Source organism: Aquarana catesbeiana, linkage group LG09 (assembly GCF_042186555.1).
Source record: "Aquarana catesbeiana isolate 2022-GZ linkage group LG09, ASM4218655v1, whole genome shotgun sequence".
NCBI classification, from domain to species: domain Eukaryota; kingdom Metazoa; phylum Chordata; class Amphibia; order Anura; family Ranidae; genus Aquarana; species Aquarana catesbeiana.
Genome location: NC_133332.1, coordinates 243407530 through 243434033, shown reverse-complemented (window position 1 = coordinate 243434033; position 26504 = coordinate 243407530). Strand labels below are relative to the sequence as shown.

Here is a 26504-nt window from a genome sequence, read left to right as displayed (position 1 = left end):
GTGAATATTGTGCAAAAGTTCATTTATTTCACCAATGCAACTTAAAAGGTGAAACTAATATATGAGATAGACTCATTACATGCAAAGCAAGATAGTTCAAGCCGTGATTTGTCATAATTGTGATGATTATGAATTACAGCTCATGAAAACCCCAAATCCACAATCTCAGAAAATTACAATATTACACGCAATCAATAAAACAAGGATTGTACATAGAACAATATCGAACCTCTGAAAAGTATAAGCAAGGGTTTGGGCCCCTGTTGTAGCAATTACTGTCTCGATGCGGCGTGGCATGGAAGCTATCAGCCTGTGGCACTGCTGAGGTGTTATGGAAGACCAGGATGCTTCAATAGCGGCCTTCAGCTCTTCTGGAATGTTCAGTCTCATAGCTCTCATCTTTCTCTTGGCAATGCCCCATCGATTCTCTATGGGGTTCAGGTCAGACGAGTTTGCTGGCCAATCAAGCACAGTAATCCCACGATCATTGAACCAGGTTTGGTGCTTTTGGCAGTTTGGGCAGGTGCCAAGTCCTGCTGGAAAATGAAGTCAGCATTCCCATAGAGCTCGTCTGCGGAAGGAAGCATGAAGTGCTCCAAAATCTCCTGGTAGACGGCTGCGTTGACCCTGGACTTAATGAAGCACAGTGGACCAACAACAGCAGATGACATGGCTCCTCAAATCAACACAGACTGTGGAAACTTCACACTGGACTTCAAGCATCTTGCATTATGTGCCTCTCCATTCTTCCTCCATACTCTGGGTCCTTGGTTTCCTAATGAGGTGCAAAATTTACTCTCATCAGAAAAGAGGACTCTGGACCACTGAGCAACAGACCAGGTCTGTTTTTCTTTAGCCCAGGTAAGACGCTTCTGACGTTGTTTGTTGTTCAGGAGTGGCTTGACAAGAGGAATACGACATTTGAAGCCCATGTCCAGGATCCATCTGTGTGTGGTGGCTCTTGATACACTGACTCCAGCCTCAGTCCACTCCTTGTGAAAGTCCCCAACACTTTTAAATGGCCTTTTCCTGACAATCCTCTCCAGGCTGCGGTCATCCCTGCTGCTTGTGCACCTTTTTCATCCACACTTTTCCCTTCCACATAACTTTCTATTAATGTGCTTTGATACAGCACTTTGGGAACATCCAACTTCTTTTGCAATTACCTTTTGAGACTTTCCCTCCTTATGGAGGGTGTCAATGATAGTTTTCTGCACAACTGTCAGGTCAGTAGTCTTTCCCATGATTGCGATTCCTACTGAACCAGACTGAGAGACCATTTAAAGGCTCAGGAACCCTTTGCAGGTGTTATGGATTAATTAGCTGATTAGAGTGGGACACTTTGAGTCTAGAATATTACACCTTTTCACAATATTCTAATTTTCTGAGATTGTGGATTTGGGGTTTTCATGAGTTGTAAGCCATAATCATCACAATTAGGACAAATCACGGCTTGAACTATCTCATATATTAGTTTCACCTTTTATGTTGCATTAGTGAAATAAATGAACTTTTGCATGATATTCTAATTTTTCGAGTATCACCTGTATATTGTGTTTTTTTAATTCATTAAAATGTTTTGCTTTTCTTTTAAATTGCGTATCAAAATCCACTGCACAAACACCATTTGACATAAAAAATTGCAACAATCGCCATTTCATATAATGTTTGGGTGTTATAAGTAGTTTTCTAGCAAAAATAAAATATTTTAACCCCTTCCCGACCGGCGCACGCCGATGTACGTTAGCAGAATGGCACGGCTGGGCAAATGGACTTACAGGTACGTCCATTTGAATTCCCCGCCGCGCCATTGCGTGCGCGCCGGCGGCGGTGCACGCTCGTGCCGGCCGGGAGCTCCGTGAGTCGGGTCGCGGGTCCCGCGGACTTGATCACTGCGGGGATACCCGCGATCGCCTCACGGAGAGGACGAACGGGGAGATGCTGATGTAAACAGCATCACCCCGTTCTGGCTAGTGACAAGTGTCACTGATCACAGCTCCCTGTCATCGGGAGCAGTGATCAGAGTAATGACACTGCTAGCCCATCCCCCTACAGTTAGTAATCACTCCCCTAGGACACACTTAACCCCTCCCCGCCCCCTAGTGGTTAACCCCTTCACTGCCAGTGTCATTTACACACTAATCAGTGCATTTTTAATCGCACTGATCGCTGTATAAATGACAATAGTCCCAAAAATGTGTCAAAAATGTCCGACATGTCCGCCATAACGTCACAGTCACAATAAAAATCGCTGATCGCCGCCATTACTAGTAAAAAAAAAATTATTAATAAAAATGCCATAAAACTATCCCCTATTTTGTAAACGCTATAACTTTTGCGCAAACCAATCAATAAGCGCTTATTGCGATTTTTTTTACCAAAAATATGTAGAAGAAGAAGCCTAAACTGACAAAAAAATGTTTTTTTGTATATTTTTGGGGGATATTTATTATAGCAAAATGTAAAAAATAATGCGTTTTTTTCAAAATTGTCACTGTTATTTTGTTTATAGCGCAAAAAATAAAAATCTCAAAGGTGATCAAATACCACCAAAAGAAAGCTCTATTTGTGGGGAAAAAAGGACGTCAATTTTGTTTGGGAGACACGTCGCATGACCGCGCAATTGTCAGTTAAAGCGACGCAGTGCCGAATCGCAAAAAACGCTCTGGTCAGGAAGGGTGTAAAATCTTCCGGGGCTGAAGCGGTTAAACGTGCAAACAAAAAGTGCCAGAAAAGGCCTGGTCAGCTACCAAAAAACTCTGATTTAACCAAACCCTTTTTAACCCAGTAATATCGCCTTGTGACAAGGATTCCTCTTTTCTTACTTGTGGCCTAACTTTACTTGCAAGATCAACAAGTATTTGTGAGCCTTTGCAACAGGAATAAGGGAAAACTGTATGTGCAGATGCATTACCTATTAAGTTAGGTTCATTAAGTGGGAGGCCATAGTTTTACTTTAGAAGAAGTTGATCGGTTCCCATGCACAGATGCTCCAGATTCTGTCTGCTCCTGTTTTGAGTAATTCCCCCACTATGCTTTTCTTTTAATTCTTTCAGAGACTCTAGCGCAGAGATGCATCCAGCAGCAATACTATCACAAAGTCAAAGACTTTCCTTTCCCCCTTGCTGCTTGTAAATGTGTATATAATTCAACAATTGTAAACAAAACCCATAGGGTTGAAACGCGTTGCTGTGGAGCTGACAGCCCTGGAGCCCTCATAGTCGTGTGAGCATTTGATACATACTGGCCAGTCTCTAATTGTACCTCTGTATCAAGTTACAAACTGTCACATTTGGTAATTCTGTTGCAGACCTGTACAAACTGTCTCAGTTGCCTGCCCAGGATTGCAGACACAGAGGTCCAAAATATTTTTAAAAAATCTTTTGCATATACTTTGCATACTAAGAGGCAGCATGATTTCTGTCTAATTGTGTTGCTAATTTGCTTCATAAATGCCCCTTTGTGAGTCTAAAATACATTAGAGCCCCCAGTTGCTGCTATGCTTCAGATTCAAATTGTTAATACATTTAGATGTTGAGAGTTTTTAACACTTTATATACGAAAACAATGCATGTAACTGTGATATACATAACAAATACAACCAAGGGCGACATTAAAAAGAGAACAGGTACAATGTTTTGTATATTATACAAAATGTCAAAAAAAGTTGCAGTGGTTAGCAAAATGTGCCAGCTTGCATAGAGCAAAGAGGTTTGTGTGTAAATGTGAGCTTATGTGTGATAGTGTAAGAATATGAATACACAGTAATATGTAACTTTTGTATATTAAAATATGGTAACAAACGTAGAGGTGGGCTACTAAAGCAATATGCTAATACGATATACGACTAGTTTTTCATGCCTCTTGGGTGCCTCTTGGGTAGTTCTATTTACCAAAGATAGAATCCGTTTTGTCCAGTACAATGGAGGAACATACAATATGTCCATCTGGTCACCCTTTCAGCTACTTGTTGGTATGTGAACACAGTACAAAATCATAAGTTTAATATTTATCAGACCCACTTGATATGGCCATAGTACATGGGTAAGGATGTTGCCACTGATTTTCCCTTGAGCACTAGAAGGATACTGCAGAAGACAGAATTAAAGTAGAACTATAGGCAAATTTTTTTTTTTCCATTTTGTATAGAGCAAGGGAGGGTTATAACCCCTGTCAGATTTTTTTTTCGTCATCTGTGTCCCATTGCAGAAATTTCCCTTCACTTCCTGTCCCATAGCCAAAACAGGAAGTGAGAGGAAATCACTGCAAATTATGGGGATTCCTTGAGGATCCCCAGGTCACCAGAACGAGTGTCCCCATTGGAAGATTTCCCCTCTACTTTTCTTGGGGCAAACTAAAACTTTGGGTTTTCCTTTACTTTCACTTTCAATGATAATGGTAAACAGGACCAATAGAGAGGGGGGATCTCCTTAAAGTGGAGTTCCACCCATTTAAAAGTCAGCAGCTACAAAAGTGTAGCTGCTGACTTTTAATAATCAGACACTCACCTGTCCCATGATCCAGCGATGCGGGTGCAGGAAACCCCGCTCCTCTCCCCCTCCTTTCTGAGGTGCTGGCCTTCTAACTGTGGGCGCGCACTGTGCATGCAGGAGCTGCGCCGTGCGCTGTGAATGGCCGGGCAATCTTCTGGGACCTGCGACGTGTCCCAGAAGATTGCAGGGAGGGAGGGGGGGAGGTGAACTTCCTTCCGGTGCCGTGGAGCCAGGGGAGGAAGTGGGAGCTGGGTGCCTGTAAAACAGGGTACCCGCTCCCCCCCCCCCCCCAAAAAAAATGACATGCCAAATGTGGCATGTCAGGGGGTCACCAGTACTTTTTGGGTGGAACTCCACTTTAACTGAGGCACAGGCAGGAAAAAAAACTGACGTGTTCTAATCCCTGTCCACTCTGTTCAAACCCCCCAAAAAAGTTTTGCCTTTAGTTATACTTTAAAACATTTTCAAAAAGTGCATCAAACTGATTGAGGAAGAAGATATTTTCAAAGTTACTATTTTTCAGTGGGTAAGCAAAATACCAAAGTGAGAAGTCTTAGAAAGAAGCTGACTTCTGTGCTTCATATTAGTTTTAGGTCAGTGAGGCTGATCTATCCAGCTTCATGATGTAGAACAAGCATAACAATGTATTTGTATTTTTCCATGTTTTCCACGTATTCATTCCACGTATTTTTCCACAAAACTGACATATTTTATAACTTTTATCTAGATTTAGTCTGTAAATCTGTACTCATTTTCCACGTTCAGCTGACCCAGACCCTGGGTGTGTTGTTTGTGATGCCAGATGACCAGAGCAGTGAGTATCTGAAGGTGTCTCAAGCTGATTACCCTGAGAATCTTCTGCAATGTTTTTCTGAGGCTGTCTCTGTAGAAAAGTACACCAACTTGTGAATGTGTATTTAAATCTTCTGGAAGCAAAACAGTACAGTATGGGATCCAAGCAATAATTTGTTTCTGACAGCATCCACGTGAAGTAATGAGCAACTTCAACGTTTTCCACCAAAAAACACAAATTTGGGAAAAACAACATGATGGTGACACCTAATGTTCTGGTGATGTGGATCGGGATGAAGCAGATTATGAATATTATAAGGGAGATGGAGATAGTCCTCACTGACTTGGACACCATGACTTTGCTAAAGGTGTTTATTGGGTTGACTTTTCGCATATATCGAATTAGCAGGCTGTAGCAGACCAATGTTATAGAGAGAGGAATAATAAGGCCAGAAAATAGAATGACCCAATTCCAGGCAAAAAATAAAGAGGGTTGTTCGTTTTTATGGAAGCTAAGACATTTTGTAATTCCTTGGACTTTAGTAGTTTTAAGAACAAAGAAAAATGGAATGCCTTGACAAAACAGACAACCCCAGATGAAGAAGCAAAGTTTTTTAATGAATGTTTTTCTGGCCAAGGCTGATCCTTTGTTACTGTGGGCAATGGTAAAGTATCGATGTATACTGATTAGGGTGAGGAAGTAAATGCTTCCATACATGTTAGTGCTGAGCAAGAAGACCTTGAACTTGCAGAGCAGCGATCCAAAGGTCCAGTTATTTTTCAGGTAATAAATAATGATCAAGGGAGCTGCTGGGGTGATGATGACATCTGAGATGGCCAAGTTGAACTGGAGAATTACCATTGAGTTCCATGGTTTTACCTTGAACCAGAAAATCCATAAACTGATGCAGTTCAGTACAAAGCCAATGAAAAAGGTGAAACTCATGAAGATGGGGATGAAGCTGTTAATGGGCTGTGGTTTACAACCAGTTGAATTCTCAGTTGAGTCTGACATTCCAAGAGTCTGCAACCTAAAAAAATAACCTTTAATAGTTAGAGTGTAACGCAAGAAAAATGTACAATATTGCAGCTTACTGGTACTTAGATGTGGTAGTTGCATTCATTTTCTTTTTTCAGAATTTGTTTTCCCCTTCTTTTCTCATGGTGATCCTGCCAGTAACACACTTCCTGTGACAAGACTCACTCACTGTACTGTGTCTTACTAGTAGCTGCGCTGTCAACTTAGGACAGCAAGTGTATTAGGACTACAGAAAACTTCCACCTCTCCTTATTTTCATAACACAGGTTGAGTTGTTTTGTAGTCCACATAGAGAACTCGTTAAAATGCTAACAGTACAGCACAGGGGATTTTTTTTACTTTTTAAACAGATATAACAAAACACTTTCAATTGTATATTTAATAGACCAAAGAGAAACAAATAACAGAAGTTCATAATTAGGATTTACATCTTTTTTGCTCACCTGAACAAATTCTAATATACTTTAACCACTTAAGGACCGCCCACCGCATATATACTATGGCAGGGTGGCCCAAATGCGCGTAACGACATACCCATACGTAGTTTCGTGCAGGAGACACTGCGGGTGCGTGCAACTGTGGGTGGAGCCCATGAGTGGGTCCGGCGGCTGCAATGTCTGCTGGCCACCCTCAATCACTCTTTAGAGAGGCAGAATGGGGATCTGCCTTTGTAAACAAAGCAGAACCCTGTCTGACTGGGGAGTACAGAGAGATTGTCTGTTCCTAGTGATCAGGAACAGCGATCTCTCTGTACTCCCAGTCAGTACACTCCCCCCCACAGTTAGAAACACCTCCCTAGGACACACTTAACCCTTTGATCGCTCCCTAGTGTTAACCTCTTCCCTAACAGTGTCATTTATACAGCGATCAGTGCATATTTTTAGCTCTGATTACTGTAATAATCTCACAGGTCCCAAAAAAGTGTCAAAAGTGTCCGATCTGTCTGCCGCAATGTGGCAGTCCCACTAAAAACGCTAATCACCGCCATTCCTAGTAAAAAAAAATAAAATAAAATAAAAATGCCATAAATCTATCCCCCAATTTGTAGACGCTATAACTTTTGCGCAAACCATTCGGTGTATGCTTATTGCAATTTTTTTAACAAAAATATATAGTAGAATACATATTGGCCTAAACTGATAAAGATTTTTTTTTTTTTACATTTTTATTGGATATGTATTATAACAAAAAGTAAAAAATATTTATTTATTTATTTATTTTTAAAATTGTGGGTCTTTGTTTTTTTTCTTAGCTAAAAAAATAAAAACCGCAAAGGTGATCTAATACCACCAAAAGAAAGCTCTATTTGTGAGAAAAAAAGGACATCAATTTTATTTGGGTATAGCGTCGCACGCCCGCGCAATTGTCAGTTAAAGTAACGCAGTACCGTATTGCAAAAAATGGCCTGTCATTAAGGGGGTAAATCCTTCCGGTCCTTAAGTGGTTAAACGTGTGAAAAAAAAAAAAAAAAGAAGTATTTTCTCTTTTTCTCTGGGTTACTTATAAACATGCTGCAACAAGTGATAACATACAACTTGCTAACCTTACTGAAACAAGTGAAATAAAGAAAATCTTGCATGCATTACTTACCTGATCTTGAAAACAAGTTTGAGAGATATGCTTTAATCGTCTAACACTGTCAGGAGTTTCTCCTATTAGACTGGTATACGACCTCAATTTCTGTAGAATATTGCAATATTTCCATACTGCAGATATTAAGAAATACAAACAGGCTCTATGGGTAAGCCCTAAAACGTTAGGCAACACTTCTACACGAGTTCAGTGTTATATTATGTAAGGAACTGACCACAACTTTAAAAACATATTTTGTTTAAAATCAGGAACGTATAAATGGGCAGGAAGGAGGTGGTTGTGCTCTCCCAAACCCTGGTCCATATTTTTTGACATCCTAGCTATAGCACCTTGTTAGAGGGAAGCCAAAACAACTGTCCTTCTTATACATACTCCACAGTGAGATATTTATTTCATATATTTATATATTTAACCATTTGTTAGCATTGGAACCCCTTCACCACACAAAGCTTTTTTTTCGAAGTATCCTACCATATGTCATTTGGAGAAAGTATGGAAGTGCTCGAAAAATATTCTTTACTCGAGTGCTCGAAAATTGGTTGAACTAGACTGGCTTGTGTCTTTTTTCAACCAGACTAACTACAGTCACATCCATAAATATTGGGACATCAACACAATTCTAATCTTTTTGGCTCTATACACCACCACAATGGATTTGAAATGAAATGAACATGATGTGGTGTAGGAATTACAACAGTTTGTATATGTGCCTCCCACTTTTTAAGGGACCAAAAGTAATGGGACAGATTAACAATTATCCGTCAAACTTTCACTTTTTAATACTTGGTTGCAAATCCTTTGCAGTCAATCACAGCCTGAAGTCTGGAATGCATAGACATCACCAGACGCTGGGTTTCATCCTCGGTGATGCTCTGCCAGGCCTCTACTGCAACTGTCTTCAGTTCTTGCTTGTTCTTGGGGCATTTTCCCTTCGGTTTTGTCTTCAGCAAGTGAAATGCATGCTCAGTCGGATTCAGGTCAGGTGATTGACTTGGCCATTGCATAACATTCCACTTCTTTCCCTTAAAAAACCCTTTGGTTGCTTTCGCAGTATGCTTCGGTCATTGTCCATCTGCACTGTGAAGCGCTGTTCAATGAGTTCTGAAGCATTTTGCTGAATATAAGCAGATAATATTGCCCGAAACACTTCAGAATTCATCCTGCTGCTTTTGTCAGCAGTCACATCATCAATAACTACAAGAGAACCAGTTCCATTGGCAGCCATACATGCCCACGCCATGAAACTACCACCACCATGCTTCACTGATGAGGTGGTATGCTTTGGATCATGAGAAGTTCCTTTCCTTCTCCATACTCTTCTCTTCCCATCACTCTGGTACAAGTTGATCTTGGTCTCATCTGTCCATAGGATGTTGTTCCAGAACTGTGAAGGCTTTTTTAGATGTTGTTTGGCAAACTCTAATCTGGCCTTCCTGTTTATGAGGCTCACCAATGGTTTACATCTTGTGGTGAACCCTCTGTATTCACTCTGGTGAAGTCTTCTCTTGATTGTTGACTTTGACACACATACACCTACCTCCTGGAGAGTGTTCTTCATCTGGCCAACTATTGTGAAGGGTGTTTTCTTCACCAGGGAAAGAATTCTTCGGTCATCCACCACAGTTGTTTTCCGTGGTCTTCCAGGTCTTTTGGTGTTACTGAGCTCACCGGTGCGTTCTTTCTTTTTAAGGATGTTCCAAACAGTTGATTTGGCCACACCTAATGATTTTGCTATCTCTCTGATGGGTTTGTTTTGCTTTTTCAGCCTAATCATGGCTTGCTTCATTGATAGTGACAGCTCTTTGGATCTCATATTGAGAGTTGACAGCAACAGATTCCAAATGCAAATAGCACACTGGAAATGAACTCTTGACCTTTTATCTGCTCCTTGTAAATGGGATAATGAGGGAATAACATAACCCTGGTCATGGAACAGCTGAGCAGCCAATTGTCCCATCACTTTTGGTCCCTTAAAAAGTGGGAGGCACATATACAAACTGTTGTAATTCCTACTCCGTTCACCTGATTTGGATGTAAATACCCTCAAATTAAATCTGAAAGTCTGCAGTCAAAGCACATCTTGTTCATTTCATTTCAAATTCATTGTGGTGGTGTATAGAGCCAAAAATATTAGAATTGTGTCGATATGTGTCCCAATATTTATGGACCTGACTGTATATAACTATGAAAAAAACCCTCAAAGTTGACCCCATCTGGGAAAACAAAGAAATTAAAAGTTAGAAGATTTAATATCTAATACCCAGTTATACTCTGGGTGTCAATTCAAATCATTTCAGCAACTACACGTGGAATTTAACCCCTTCACGCCTAGGGGTAAAATAAAAGTAAATGCCTAAGCACTATTTTGCAACTTTCACATGTGTTAGTAAAACTGTACATATCGTCACAACTACTTTGTCTATCAAGCTGGACTATACCTTGTATTTTTCAGGACAAATTGGGATTTAATTTGGTGGTAAATGCTAGCGGATATCTCCTGTTTTTTTTTTTTTACTATCAAAGGAAAACTGACCCAAAATAGTAAAACAAATTGGGTGAGAGCCCAGTCTCTGTGCTGGGAGCATACTGTGTGGCGCGTTCCCAGCACAAAGGGAGATATGCATATACAGTGGGGACGGAAAGTATTCAGACCCCCTTAAATTTTTCACTTTTTGTTATATTGCAGCCATTCGCTAAAATCATTTAAGTTCATTTTTTTCCTCATTAATGTACACACAGCACCCCACATTGACAGAAAAACACAGAATTGTTGACATTTTTGCAGATTTATTAAAAAAGAAAAACTGAAATATCACATGGTCCTAAGTATTCAGACCCTTTGCTGTGACACTCATATATTTAACTCAGGTGCTGTCCATTTCTTCTGATCATCCTTGAGATGGTTCTACACCTTCATTTGAGTCCAGCTGTGTTTGATTTTACTGATTGGACTTGGTTAGGAAAGCCACACACCTGTCTATATAAGACCTTACAGCTCACAGTGCATGTCAGAGCAAATGAGAATCATAAGGGCAAAGGAACTGCCTGAAGAGCTCAGAGACAGAATTGTAGCAAGGCACAGATCTGGCCAAGGTTACAAAAAAATTTCTGCTGCACTTAAGGTTCCTAAGAGCACAGTGGCCTCCATAATCCTTAAATGGAAGATGTTTGGGACGACCAGAACCCTTCCTAGAGCTGGCCGTCCGGCCAAACTGAGCTATTGCTGGAGAAGAGCCTTGGTGAGAGAGGTAAAGAAGAACCCAAAGATCACTGTGGGTGAGCTCCAGAGATACAGTCGGGAGATGGGAGAAAGTTGTAGAAAGTCAAATCACTGCAGCCCTCCACCAGTCGGGGCTTTATGGCAGAGTGGCCCGACGGAAGCCTCTCCACAGTACAAGACACGTGAAAGCCCGCATGGAGTTTGCTAAAAAAACACCTGAAGGACTCCAAGATGGTGAGAAATAAGATTATCTGGTCAGATGAGACCAAGATAGAACTTTTTGGCCTTAATTCTAAGTGGTATGTGTGGAGAAAACCAGGCACTGCTCATCACCTGTCCAATACAGTCCCAACAGTGAAGCATGATGGTGGTAGCATCATGCTGTGGGGGTGTTTTTCAGCTGCAGGGACAGGACAACTGGTTGCAATTGAGCGAAAGATGAATGCGGCCAAGTACAGGGATATCCTGGACTAAAACCTTCTCCAGAGTGCTCAGGACCTCAGACTGGGCCGAAGGTTTACCTTCCAACAAGACAATGACCCTAAGCACACAGCTAAAATAATGAAGGAGTGGCTTCACAGCAGCTCTGTGTCTGTTCTTGAATGGCCCAGCCAGAGCCCTGACTTAAACCCAATTGAGCATCTCTGGAGAGACCTAAAAATGGCTGTCCACCAACGTTTACCATCCAACCTGACAGAACTGGAGAGGATCTGCAAGGAGGAATGGCAGAGGATCCCCAAATCCAGGTGTGAAAAACTTGTTGCATCTTTCCCAAAAAGACTCATGGCTGTATTGGATCAAAAGGGTGCTTCTACTAAATATTTCAGTTTTTCTTTTTTAATAAATCTGCAAAAATGTCAACAATTCTGTGTTTTTCTGTCAATATGGGGTGCTGTGTGTACATTAATGAGGAAAAAAATGAACTTAAATGATTTTAGCAAATGGCTGCAATATAACAAAGAGTGAAAAATTTAAGGGGTCTGAATACTTTCCGTCCCCACTGTATGTGGCCTCACTGAGAAAAACCCACTTCTCTGAGGCCACATATATGAGGGGAGGCCAATGTGTTCTTACCCTCTCCATGATCTAGATGTGCTAGGTATCTGAAATTTTGCAGGTTTATAGGTGAATATCTTAGTAATATGCATGCTATTTTTTGTTGTAGGTAGTGGTGAATCATAGTTGGAGCCAAGAGAAATGGAGTAGGTGTCATGCCAGACAAAGTTGAATACCAAGATTAGGTTCCTCCATTTTCGAGGGAATTCTGCCCAAATAATCCATGAAGAGATGTCAGCTGTGTATGGAGAGGATTGTCCATCATATGAGACTGTCAGACGATGGAAGAGAGAATTCAAGTGTGGCTGCACAAATATACAGGATGGCCCAAGGGAAGGTCGTCCATCAGCTACCACAGAATCAAGTGTGGTGGCGAAAGTTGAGCAACTATTACTTATAGATAGACGTGTGGTTAATAATTTCTTAGCTAGGGAGATGAACATTAGTAGGGGGTCAGTTTACAACATATTACATAACATCTTACATATGAGCAAAGTGGCTGCTCATTGGGTTCCCAGGTTACTGACACCTTTCCAAAAACAGCAACGAGTGGAATGTGCACAAAGCATTTTGTTCACGATTGTGGCTATGAATCTTTGCCCCATCCACCCTACTCACCTGGCCTGGCACCTTTGGACTTTATCCTGTTTCCAAATCTGAAGAAACATTTATGGGGAAGACATTTTACTTCTACACAGATGGTATTAAAGGTCTGTTCCACAGATGTGAGAAGTGTGTAACCAAAGGAGGTGGATATGTAGATAAGGAAGAGTCAGTGGACTAAATTTCAGATCCCTAGCACCTCTGGATCTTGGTGAGGGTAAGAACGTATTGGCCTCCCCTCGTACTGTATGTGTGTGGTCAGTGGGAAGGGGTTAATACAAGAATGCTTTCGATCAGTATTTACGGCCCAGGCTCAGTTTGGGATAACATGATCTATGGTTGATGAAGTTGGGATAATAGATACAGTGATTCATTTGCATAATATTAAAGGTTTGATTTCATCTTTATATGGCCATTTTTTAAATACATTTTAGGGTATTAACCCTCTTAGACTGAATGTCAAATGGGAGGAGGATCTGGGTGATATTCTCAGGAAATATGTGATAAAGTACTTTATAATCTTTAACCACTTAAGCCCTGGACCATTTGGCTGGCCAAAGACCAAAGCACTTTTTGCATTTCGGCACGGCGTCGCTTTAACTGACAATTGCACGGTCGTGTGACGTGGCTCCCAAACATGATTGCTGTCCTTTTTTACCCACAAATAGAGCTTTCTTTTGGTGGCATTTGATCACCTCTGCGGTTTTTATTTTTTGCGCTATAAACAAAAAAAGACCAACAATTTTGAAAAAAACCCAATATTTTTAACTTTATTTTTATCGTGACTGCGACATTATGGCGGACAGATTGGACACTTTTGGTGCTATTTTGGGACCATTCACATTTATACAGCGATCAGTGCGATTAAAAATGCATTGATTACTGTGTAAATGTAACTATCAGTGAAGGGGTTAACCAGGAGGGGGCGCTGCAGGGGTTAAGTGTGTCCTAGGGATGTGTTCTAACTGTGGGGGGGATGGGCTATCGCTATGTGTAACACAACACTGATCACCGCTCCCGATTACAGGGAGCTGTGATCAGTGTCATTGTCACTAGGCAGAACGGGGAAATGCTTGTTTACATCAGCATTTCCCCGTACTTCCTCTCCGTGAGACGATCGCGGGTGTCCCACGATCACACTCACGGAGCTCGCGGCAGGGTCGTGCATGCGCCGCCGGCGACGCGCACGCAACCACACAGCGGCAAATTTAAAGGGACGTATCTGTATGCCCATTTGCCTGTCCGTGCCATTCTGCCAATGTATATGTACTTGCGGCGGTCGGCAAGTGGTTAATCTGTGTCTCTTTCCCCTTCGCATTTTTATACTTTATCAGACAGAAAGACACTGCAAAATATCATAAATGGGCTGTGGAGCCAGGTGATCTGGTGTATTTGTTGTGGACATGTCCAAAATTAGTAGGATTTTGGGACGCTGCCCTTTTTTAAATTAAGCAGGTATATAACACATCTATTAGTAATTCCCCGCTTGTCTGTATTTTTGGGTATGTTGACCCTACTGGATTGGACAATTTACCTCTTACTGCAAGCAGAGATCTCTCTTTGCAGCATAGAGTGTAATAATATTAGTATGGATAACTAACAATGCCTCCAATACACATGATTCGGTTACAGAACATAAAGTGGTTCTAAAAGTTGAAGGTTTTTTACCATCCTGCATAGGCCTTCAATATGCAGCTCCCCCATCAGCCCCCCCTTAATACTTACACAAGACTGGTCAATCACTGCCAGTGAGGAGGGAGCGGGGGCGGGACTGAGCACCGTTCTGTATGTCTTATGGGCACACAGAGTGGGGATCAGGAGCAAGCATGCACGAGTGCCCCCATATCAATAAGTTTGCTATGGGGGCATTCGGGGAAGGGGAGGAGCCAAGAGCACCGGCGGGGGACGAAGAGGGGGAGGATTAGGGCTGCTCTGTGCAAAATCATTGCACAGAGCAGGTAAGAATAACATGTTTTTTATTTAAGGAAAAAAATAACCTTTAATATAACTTTAATAAAATAGCAGCATATAAAAATATGACATATGAACAGAGGTACGCTCAAAAAATATCACTTGTTATGGAATAACTGGCATGATATGGGAGATGGGTGATGATCTCAAAGTACAGGTTAGGATAACAGGGGAGGGCAGTAGAACCCCATGCAGGGTGAGAAATAATTAAGGGGGATAATGGAGAAACAGATACTGTAAGTTCATGTTATCAGTTAAGCAATTGGTCCTTATGTTGTTGTTGTGGAATCTACCCAGTTGAACCTAAAGAGCTGTATTTTGTTATCCATATTTTGTATATCTAGTTGTCGGTTTGTGGTTGTAGTGTTTGTAGTTTGTTGACCAACTGTTTTGTGAATGAGAATTTGCTTTTTTGTGGAAAAAAATAAATAAAAAAAATTTGATTAACCACTTGCAGACCACCCACCTGCAATGTACCGCCTGTGATTGCACACAGTGGGAGCCGGTCAGCAAGTTAAGGCCAATGATTCACGGCCAGGACCTGTTGATCGGCTGTGTACAATCCCAGCCCAGAGCTCTGTGTTGACAATCAACACAGAGCTCTGTACAGAGGGAAAAAATGTTTCTAATTCCTGCAAAGGTTCTTGTCTGAAGAATAGTCAGAACTTTGCCAGCTTCCGAAAGGTTTCTCCTGGTTTCTTGTGCGTGGCCTGTAACAAAAAGCAGCCATGGGTGATCTGGAAAGATCACTTTCCAAAATCCAAGCAGCAAATGGCCAAAGTGGCTTTAGGCCCAGGTCTCCACTGGGCTGCAGGGTTTTGGGTAGGTAACATCCTTACTGGTCCACATTTGTTCATGTGCCAGGAGGTCTTGGTCTTCTGAGCTCCTCAGCCCTAATCTGAACCCTCAGGATAGGCACCACTCTGGGAGCCCCAAGAGGCACCCCCCACTTAAATCTAGTCCCTTCAGAAGAACTGTCCATCTCAGATATCTTCTCAGACAGGATGTCCAAGACTCCATCTGTCACTGTACTGTTTGAGGGGGGTGACCAGAAGCATGTATGTGTGGGGAGAACAGTGAAATAGTTGCTAGTGCCCCTTGTCCTCATCACCCAGAAACTGCACCGATATTGGCTGTCCCTTATGCCGCGTACACACAACCGGACTTTACGGCATACTTTTTCCTGCGGACTTTTCGACGGCCTTTACAACGGACTTTCAGAATGAACGGACTTGCCTACACGCGATCAACCAAAGTCCGACGGATTCGTAGGTGATGACGTACGACCGGACTAAAACAAGGACGTTTATAGCCAGTAGCCAATAGCTGCCCTAGCGTCGGTTTTTGTCCGTCGGACTAGCATACAGACAAGCGGACTTTTCGACCGGACTCGAGTTTGTCAAAAAGATTTGAAACATCTTTCATTTCTAGGTCCGTCAAACGTTTGGGGAAAAAAAGTCCGCTGGAGCCCACACACGATCGAATTGTCCGACGGACCAAGTATGCCGTAATGTCCGGTCGTGTGTACGCGGCATAAGCCATGCAAGCCACCTGCAGAGCCTTTGGGGGATGTTGATCCTATTAAACCCATATCCTTTCAGCTACCTCATTCACAAAATGCCTAGAACAAGTTGCAGGATATCCAGCCAGGAGGACTCCAGATGCCCCTGTTTTTCCTGGGTGCAGTAACCCTAAAATGCTCCCTTAGCTGGCCAGGTTGAAGAGGATAGTCATTATGAAGGCAGACGAATATGCCTATCTATACCCTTATGTACTGGAGGCTGTAATGAAGAGATCAATAAGAAATGGGCAAAGTCATATGAATCTGCTATCAGGGAACATTTGGGGATCCCAGCAGCTCTCAGTTTTATTGACTTAGCCCATACATACAGGGTTAGGCACAGCAGCTGCCTGGATACCTGGGAGTATGGCCATCATTTATATCCAGACCAGGTTGTTATCCATTGGCCAAACCAATAGGAAGTAAAATAATATATCACCAAATTAGGCAAACATAGAAAGATGGTCCAACTACCTGACCCATGGTGTTTCTGTTAACCATGGAGTGTGTTTCTTTCTACCCTGAGACTGTTTGGGAGACACAGCTGAGTTCTGCTCAGACTGGCTGTGTTAGCCCTTCCAGGAAGTTGTAGGCCCACTAGACATTGCCATACCAGTGAGGGTTAACTGGAGTTCTTCCTAAGTTTGAAATGTGTTCAAGTCCATGCCCTTTGGGCTCATTTACACTAGCGGTCAGGGGGTGGTAAAACCATGCCGCTGAACTGCCTTTTTACTGACCATCAAGTACCCCCATCTTTAACTGCAAAGGCACATGCCACGGTTGAGATGCTATGCTTTATGGCCATGGCAGGAATTATACCCCTTGTCACATTTGGCAGACACCATTCAAATGAATAGCAATGCATGCTGTTATGGAGCAGTAGTGGGTTTTAGGAGGTTGAACCAGGTGGTGAGGAGGTGATATGGACCTTGCTTTGTGCACAGGTCAAAATAATTTGGTGGAGGGGGGATTATGGTGTGGGGTTGGCCTTGGCCCCTTATTTCCGGTAATGGGAACTCTTAAGGTCAGGGGTGTAACTAGAAATCACAGGGCCCCATAGCAAAATGTTGTATGCCCCCCCCCTGCAAACAGCCCCCCCCACAAACAAATGGCGGGGCTTAAATTAAATAGTGGGCGTGGCTTAAAGGGTGTGGCTCAAAGGGGGGAAGAAAGAAAGAACGAACGAAAGAAAGAAAGAAAGAAAGAAAGAAAGAAAGAAAGAAATCCTAAACCACTATAGCAATATATGTATTCCAAAAAGTTTAACAATAAACAGATAAAGATACTCCAAACACCTGGTGTTAGCGCTTCAATCATCCTCACGTGTGCCCAATGCAGTGTGACCAGTTCCCAATGTGGCCTGCCTGTTCCCAATGCAGCGTGGCCTGCCTGTGCCCAGTACAGCCTCACCTGTGCCCAATACTGCCTCACTTGTGCCCAATGTAGCGTGGCCTGTGTCCAATGCAGCCTCACCTGTGCCCAATGCAGCATGGCCTGCCTGTGCCCAATGCAGCGTGACCTGCCTGTGCCCAATGCAGCATGACCTGTGCCCAATGCAGCCTCACCTGTGCCCAATGTGGCCTGCCTGTTCCCAATGCAGCGTGGCCAGCCCGTGCCCAATACAGCCTCACCTGTGCCCAATGCAGCGTGACCTGCCTGTGCCCAATGCAGCGTGACCTGCCTGTGCCCAATGCAGCCTCACCTGTGCCCATTGAAGCGTGGCCTGCCCGTGTCCAATACACCCTCACCTGTGCCCAATACTGCCTCACCTGTGCCCAATGCAGCGTGACCTGTGCACAATGCAGCCTCACCTGTGCAGAGGAAGAGGCGAGCCAGTGGCAGAACTACCGAGGAGGATGAGGAATGCATACTGCAGCCCTCAAATGGCTGTTGGAGAGCGTGGGGCTGCCTCAGAGTGGGGGGGGGCGAGCACCGCCTGCACGGTCCCCCAGCCGGGTGAAGTGAGGAGAGGAAGAGGCAAGCTGTCCGTACGAGCAGAGAGCTGTAGGAGCTTTCATTAGAATTTCCTGTGTTCCCGGGGCTCACCGTCACATAGCCCCACCTCTTGGCCCGGCGCCTTTGATGACGTCACATGTCCCGCATTGGACCGGCATTCTGTCTATCAAAGGCGCCGGGCCAAGAGGTGGGGCTATGTGAGCCCCGGAAACACAGGAAATTCTAATGAAAGCTATTACAGCTCTCAGCTCGCCTCTTCCTCTCCTCACTACCCCTGGCTGGGGGACCGTGCAGGCGGTACTCGCCCCCCCGCATATGCATTCCTCATCCTCCCCATGGGCCCCATAGCGCCCACGCGGCTCGCTATGGCAGTAGTTCCGCCACTGAATCCAGTGCGTGAATGACAGTTCAACTGAGCAACAAGAAATCCTGCAGAAAGTGATATCAAAATCTTCTGTGTAATGGCAACACCCAGAAACCCCCAAGGGTATAAGCTCCCCACAATGACGGGCCCCTATAATGGGACAACAGAAGCCTTATATTTCTATAAGCTCAGATCAATGGCTGCAGATCAATGCTTCAATGGATTTAATGATCAGCATGACACCAATAAAGCTTGGTTCAAAGAAAGAAACAATCTCATACTTTAGACCAAAATAAAAACCTTTGCTTATAAAAAGCTTTTATGCACTCACATGGAATGATATGGTAACAGGATCATCTGCAAGTACACAGCCGCCACCTCCCCTCAGAGTTCAGCTAAACATGCAATCAAGCCAGACTGGAGGCAGGATTCAAAAGGACAGATAATACATAGCGTCTCGTACATACCACTTACTGAAAAATTTCCAGTGTTCCCGGGGCTCACCGTCACATAGCCCCAGCCCCTTTGATGACGTCACAAGTCCCGCATTGGACCGGCATTCTGTCTATCAAAGGGCCAAGAAGTGGGGCTATGTGATGGTGAGCCTCGGGAACACTGGAAATTTGAATGAAAGCTATTACAGCTCTCTGCTCATACAGGCCGATCCCCTCTTCCTATCCTCACTACCCCTAGCTGGGGGACCGTGCGGGCGGTGCTCGCCCCCCGCAGTATGCATTCCTCTTCCTCCGCATGGGCCCCTCTCGGCTGCGGGCCCCATAGCGACCGCGTGGCTCGCTATGGCGGTAGTTCCGCCACTGCTTAAGGTGTCATCATACCAAGACATTTTGGACAATTTCATGTTTCCAAATTTGTGGGAACAATTTGGGGATGGCCCCTCCTAGTTCCAACATGACTGCACACCAGTGCACAAAGCAAGGTCCATAATGACATGGATGAGTGAGTTTGGGGTGGAGGAACTTGACTGGCCTGACCTCAACCTGATAGAACACCTTTGGGATGAATTAGAGCAGAGACTGCGAGACAGGCCTTCTCGTCCAACATCAGTGCCTGGCCTCACTAATGCACTTCTGGAAGAATGGTCAAATATTCCCATGAACACACTCCTAAACCTTGTGGACAGCCTTCCCAGAAGAGTTGATGCTGTTATAGCTGCAAAGGGTGGACCAACTCAATATTGAACCCTATGGACGAAGACTGGGATGCCATTAATGTTCACGTGCCTGTAAAGGCAGGCACCCCTATACTTTTGGTAATATAGTGTGTGTGCCTGCCTGTTATTTTTCGCTCCAGGAACTCCACACATATTTTGAAAAATGAAACTCATCTTTCCCTTTCACCCATCTCTGTCCAATTTTGCCAGCTGTGATTTGTAGGAGGTGAGAATACCTGTACCTTGGCTTATCAATACCACATTACATTGTGGGGAACCATGACCACAAGCACATACAATGTCAACAAAAAAAGGGAAGTAAGATATGAAACAATGTAGCACCCTGATGTTTAGGCAGGGATGCTCTTAAATTTATTTGCCAAGTGATGGTTGCCTTGGCCAATTGCTAGAAGGTTAACTGACTTCACCCTAATTCTGGAATTGTTGCACTTCTCTCTTCTGTCGCTAGGTGGCTGGGTACCTGGTGGCATTAGATAAGACGAGGGCATTGCAAGGACAAATTAGGAGTACATGGGGTATCTCAGCCAATGGGCAGGGATTTCTTGGGTCCCTTGGCCTGCTGGGAGAGCCTATTTATTTGGGTGGAGTCAGGTGATCAGGGTTCTGTGCCACCTGAACATCTGTCTGGGTGGACGTGTGTTGTACTGCCCCGGGCTGCTAGGCTAGAGACCTGAGGCCTATCCCGGGACATCTGGCTGCTAGGTTGTCTGAGGGGCCTATCCAGAAGCAAGAGAGCAGCGTAGGGTTGGGACTGCGGCTTCTGGTCCAATCAGAAGTGACAGTTTTGCCGGTCGGAGAACCTGTCGTGGTCGGAGGTAGAGGGGAAGCTGTCGCCACTAAGGGACCGTCCATCTTGATACAGGGGACTACTTTGAATAGCTGAAGCAAGTTCCAAAGCAGTGTTCTCACCAACCAGGGACGGGGAAGAATTGGGAAACTTCAGCAGGCGCCAAGCCAGGGACCCAGCCAGTGGAGGTGATGCTTTCAGAGCAGTATTGTGTGTCTTGCCAGGGACCAAGCAGAAGTATCTATGAGTACCAAGCTAGGGACTCAGCCGGGAAGCGGGGGTGACGCTTGAGGAAGATACTGTGTGAGAAGATTGGAAGAGCGCAGGGGATCCAGTGGCAGTGAATCAGCAAGTCTAGTGAGAGAGATTGGAAGCTCAATTGATTGAAGATCTACAAGAGGAGATTGTAGAGGAAGTAAAGGAGTTCAATACAACTTGTGTTAGAAACTGTTACAAGTCTGTTGCCATAGGAGACAGCGATCCTACTTGTGAAGATGTGGTGTCTTGCTAGATGCCTTTCCCTGCATGGCTGGCTACCTGTAGAGATCTCGGAGACTGCTAATTAATATTGCAACTGCTAAAGGGTGTCCTGGCCCTAACCCTCTCTCCCACAGTTCTGTTTAAGAGACAATAAATCACTTTGCATTCAAGAAGTGTCTGGCGCTCATTAATCTACCTTGCATTGCACCAACCATGCCTCGTAACCCACTCTACATAGAAGGGTGTCAGCTGTCCCTAACTCTGGGGGTCATCATTAGGCTTCTGGAGGTCCGGGACCTTGCTGCAACACAAATATATATTCAAACAAATATGACTTCATACTAATACCAAAAAATTAAACCAAAATGCAAGATTATTTTTTGGAAAGGATAGAAGCAAAAAGTGCAGTTTGGGGGGCTGCGATGTTGTTGAAATATAAATGTGCTACAGGGGAGGTGACTGAAGATAGGATGAGGTATTAAAAGCAGGAAGAGTTGGTCAAGGATGTGGTAAGCAATTATGACAAGACACTTCTGCATATATATTAATATGTATTTTAAGTGAACATGCGTATAATAGATCATTTTTGCACTGTTTATCTTGAAGTGACCCTGTAGCCAGGCTATATACACTCACCAGCCACTTTATTAGGAACACCTGTTCAATTGCTTGGTAACACAAATTGCTAATCAGCTAATCACATGACAGCAATTCAATGCATTTAGGTATCTAGACGTGGTGAAGATGCCTTGCTGAAATTCAAACCGAGAATCAGAATGGGGAAGAAAGGTGATTTAAGTGGCTTTGAATGTGGCCTGGTTGTTGGTGCCAGATGGGCTGGTCTGAGCATTTCAAAAACTGCTGATCTACTGGGATTTCCACACACAACCATCTCTAGGGTTTATAGAGAATGGTCCCACAAAGAGAAAATATCCAGTGAGCGGCAGTTGTGTGGACAAAAATGCCTTGTTGATGTCAGAGGTCAGAGAATAATGGGCAGACTGGTTTGAGATGATTGAAAGGCAACAGTAACTCAAATAACCACTCATTAAAACCAAGGTATGCAGAATACCATCTCTGAATGCACAACACATAAAACCTTAAAGCAGATGGGCTACAGAAGCAGAATACCACACCGGGTGCCACTCATGTCAGCTAAGAACGGGAAACTGAGGCTACAGTTCGCACAGGCTCACCAAATTTGGACAATAGAAGATTGGAAAAATGTTGCTTAGTCTGATGAGTCTCAATATCAGTTGTGACATTCAGATGGTAGAGTTAGACTTTGGCATAACATGAAAGTATGGATTCATCCTGCCCGTATCAACGGTTCAGGCTGGTGATGGTGGTGTAATGTATGGGGAATAGTTTCATGGCACATTTTGGGCCCCTTAGTTCCAATTAAGCATCGTTTAAACACCACGGCCTACCTGAGTATTGTTGCTGACCATGTCCATTCCTTTATGACTACAGTGACTACAGTGTATCCATCTTCTGATGGCTACTTCCAGCAGGATAATGCACCATGTCACAAAGCTCAAATCATCTCACCACTGGTTTCTTGAACATGATAATGAGGTCACTGTACTCCAATGGCCTCCACAGTCACCAGATCTAATAAAGCACCTTTGGGATGTGGTGGAACAGGAGATTCGCATCATGGATGTGCAGCCAACAAATCTGTAGCAACTTTGTGATGCTATCATGTCTATATGGACCAAAATCTCTGAGGAATGTTTCCAGTACCTTGCTGAATCTATGCCAGAAAGAATTAAAGCAGTTCTGAAGGCAAAAGGGGGTCCAACCAGGTACTAGCAAGGTGTACTGTACCTAATAAAGTGGCCGGTGTGTATAAGGCTGGGTTCACACTTGTGCGATGCCGGAACCAGTGCGATTCCTGTGCGGGTTCCCGCATCGCATGTCACTCGTACGCAGTTTGCACTGCCCTCTGCGAACCGCTGTGGGTGTCATTGTAAGGTTAATGATACGCCCGGATCAGATTGCAGTGCAAATTGTGAAATGGTACAGAAATCGGATTGCATGGGTGTGAACACCCATGTTAGCCAATTCCAGTGTGGACCAAAAAAATGGTCCTGTACCATTTTGATCCAAATGCAGTGCAAATTCAGCCATTTAAACTGTATAAAATAAGTAAAAATATATCTCTGCGCTAGTCTGGTATGGAACTGTTGCAACTCAAATCTTGGAAGGGATAAAGTAATAGAAATGGTTAATGGTGTGCTGTTCCTTTAAATGGTGAACTGACGTTATGATGAACAAAATAAAGTGAATAAACAAAATTCCTACCTAAGTGTTCAAACTAGTGTATGAGTGTGTTTAAACAAATATGATAGCAACTCAGTGATGCAAACAACAGATTATCATAAGTGAATTTATTCAAAATATCAATGTGCAAACATGATTGCAAAATATTCCATGTGTAAATAGTTTGATTTGAAAAAGTTCAAGTCCATAAAAGAATCCATACACTTAATAAAGGATGTGACCAGTGGAAATAGTATTCAACTCTGTGGCTACCAGTGTTCAAGAAAATGGCAAAGTGTTCCATCCACAAGAAAAGAGAGTAGCCTCTTACCAGAATTGATGGATCCCTATGACAGAAATCAAGGAAGCTTATGCTGGAATGATCACAGGTGTGAAGATTTTTAAACAACGTGTTTTGATACACTTGCAGGGATGAGCTCCATGTGTTCAAAGATCATATGTGAAAAGGGAGAAGCCTCATAGTGTAAATCAGCCAATTTTATTAAAAAAAAATATATAGATGAACTTACATAGAGGTTGAAAAAATTCCAGCATGAATGATATCACTAGTGGCAGTGGCAGTCTGCCAACTAGACCAGATAGCGCTGCCAGACATCCCAACCTGCAAAAACTCATTTCAGGGAGGTGGCTAACTCATTTCAGGGAGGTGACGCACCGGCGCCCCCCCCCCCCCCCCAATTAAATGCAGCCTGATCAGTACCAATTAAAGTTTGCCATTTTTGCCTTGCCACACATAGGCATTCTGTGTCTCTTATTTTTCTTTTTTACTAGTAAGGCTGCTTTCACACTGAGGAGCTTTACAGGCGCTATAGCGCTAAAAATATTGCCTGTAAGGAGCCTCTCCTCTCACTCTATGGTAAAGCGCCGCTAAAAATAGCGGCGCTTTACCTTGACGCCCCCAACGCCTCAATGTGAGAGCACACTAAATGTTTTTTGAATGAATACTGTCTGCATCAGAGAGAAGGGAGAAGTGCTGGAACATGGAAGCTTCAAGTTAAATTTGCAATAAAATGTATAATGTCATATTATGGCAAGTTCTCCTGCCATATCCCCAGCAATCAGCTCTTCACAGAGGAATCTGCTAAGACTGCCATTGTAACATCAAATATTATAAAGACTTTTGGCATAATCTACTGAAAACTTCTATTTGCAATATACATTAGCAAACAGTGGCATACCTTAGGTGTAGATAGCACATAAAGAACAAGCAGCCTTGGGTAGAGCAAACTGGGGATGGTCTAAAATCACATTCCAATTCACCTGCATATACAAGCAGCCCCCAGTGGCAGGAAGATAGAAGTGCATGTTTAGAGGGAAGCCAGGGGTGCTGTCTATTTGATAACACTGGGAAGGGAAGCGGCAGCGGCAGCGTGTCAGCTCAGTAACATTCCGTCGATCGGGCTGCTCTGCCTTTCTGAGTGACAGGCTCAGCCAGGAGATTGCCCGGCGCTCCCGGATGTCCGTGAGCTAGCATGCAAATGTGGGAGTCTCCTGCGATTTGCGGGAGACTTGAGATGTCTGCATTGCAAATATTCTCTGATCCGATGCGTTTCCACACTACTGTCATCTACTGGGAAATGGAGACTATCCTGTATATATCATATTTGTTTACACACACATGCTCTATGTTTGAACACTTAGGTAGGAATTTTTGTTTATTCACTTTATTTTGCTCATCATCACATCAGTTCACCATTTAAAGGAACAGCACACCATTAACCATTTCTAATCAAACTGTATGGCTGAATTCACATTGCACAGGCATTGCATGTGATCTGCACAGCAATGTGATGTGTTCGCATCAGTGTGAACCCAGCCTAAAGCTATAAATATGAAAGTGGCTCTAAAGGCTCCAGGTTTTTTACCTTCATGCATTCTAAGCATGAAGGTAAAAAACCTTCTGTGTGCAGCAGTCCCCCCAGCCCCTCTAATACTTACCTGAGCCTCATCTCGATCCAGCGCTGTGCACAAGAACTTCGGCTCTTAGAGTACTCTCACTCCTCATTGGCTGAGGCAGCTGTGGGAGCCAATGGCTCCCACTGCTTTCAATCACAGCCAGTGAGCCAATGAGGAGAGAGGGAGGCAGAGCCGAGCCATGGCTCTGTGTGTGAATGGACATGCAGAGCAGTGGCTCGGGAGTGAGCCTGCTTGGGTGCCCCTATTGCAAGCTGCTTGCTGTGGGGGCACTCGGCAGGAGGGAGGGTCCAGGAGTGCCAGCAAAACCACTGCACAGAGCAGGTAAGTATAACATGTTGGTTATTTAAAAAAAACAAAAAACAACAAGCCTTTAATATCACTTTAAACTGCAAGGTCCCCTTAATACATCAGGTCCCCTCCATTGTTGCATATTATAGCTTTACAGTTGAAAAAACCTATAAGAGAAAGATGTCAGTAAACATACATTTCTCTGTCCTAGCTTCTGTACTGCAGGGAGTGATGTCATCATAAAAAGATGATGCAGTGCAGTTTAGGATCATGTTCTTCTAAGATTTTGGATACTCAACTTTCCTCGGGGTGCCGCCAGAAGAGGAACAATGCCACCCTCAACTGGGATCTGCAGGATAAGTTACTTGACTTATATCTACTTTTTCACAACAACTTTTTTTTTTTTGCCAAGCTGCTATTTGAGATTTGGGAGAGGGACCTAATATTTCAAACAGACCTTGCATTTTTCCTGCAAGGTCTGCTTAAAGAATTTAAAGATTTGAAAAAAAATTGCTCCACAGTGCCTGCAGTTACAGAGGTCACAGAGGCCGTGTTTTGAGGCTGCTTTTTATTGTGTAAATTAGAGTGCCACAAACAACAGCCTCACAGACATATAACAAATGGCCATTAAAAAAGCTTACCTAAAGAAAATAGCTGCAGACTACGTAGCAAATAGCAACCTTTGAGACAATGAACTTTTTGGATAGGAATGTAGAGTACACAATGCAGCTGTCACTTACCTAATCAGAGACTAAATGGAGCCTTGTAATGGCAATAGGAGGCACAAGGGCAACAGAGAAGCACAGATGCTGTTACTTACAGATGGACGAGAAAGCCAGTGACAGTTCTCATAGCAGAACAGTATCACATGAAGGATAGCAGTCAACTGGAGTCAGTGTTTAAGTG

At 43.5% G+C, this 26504-nt stretch overlaps 1 protein-coding gene across 3 annotated transcripts; it reads right to left on the bottom strand.

The window, feature by feature from the left end:
* Positions 1 to 3532: 3532 nt before the first annotated feature.
* On the bottom strand, positions 3533 to 26504 carry LOC141108451 (P2Y purinoceptor 4-like). Of its 3 annotated transcripts, XR_012236070.1 has the most exons (3): positions 7915 to 8140; positions 4505 to 6316; positions 3533 to 4465 (listed from the first exon to the last, which is right to left on the bottom strand). XR_012236070.1 is itself a non-coding variant. In XM_073600066.1 (2 exons), the coding sequence occupies exon 2, from the start codon at positions 6298 to 6300 to the stop codon at positions 5242 to 5244; it is 1059 nt and encodes a 352-aa protein (XP_073456167.1). In that variant the 5' UTR covers positions 6301 to 6316; positions 26339 to 26504; the 3' UTR covers positions 3533 to 5241. The 3 variants fall into 3 exon arrangements, 2 of the variants coding, with proteins under 2 accessions (XP_073456167.1, XP_073456165.1); XM_073600066.1 differs by lacking the exon at positions 7915 to 8140 and adding an exon at positions 26339 to 26504 and having other exon boundaries at positions 3533 to 6316; XM_073600064.1 differs by having other exon boundaries at positions 3533 to 6316.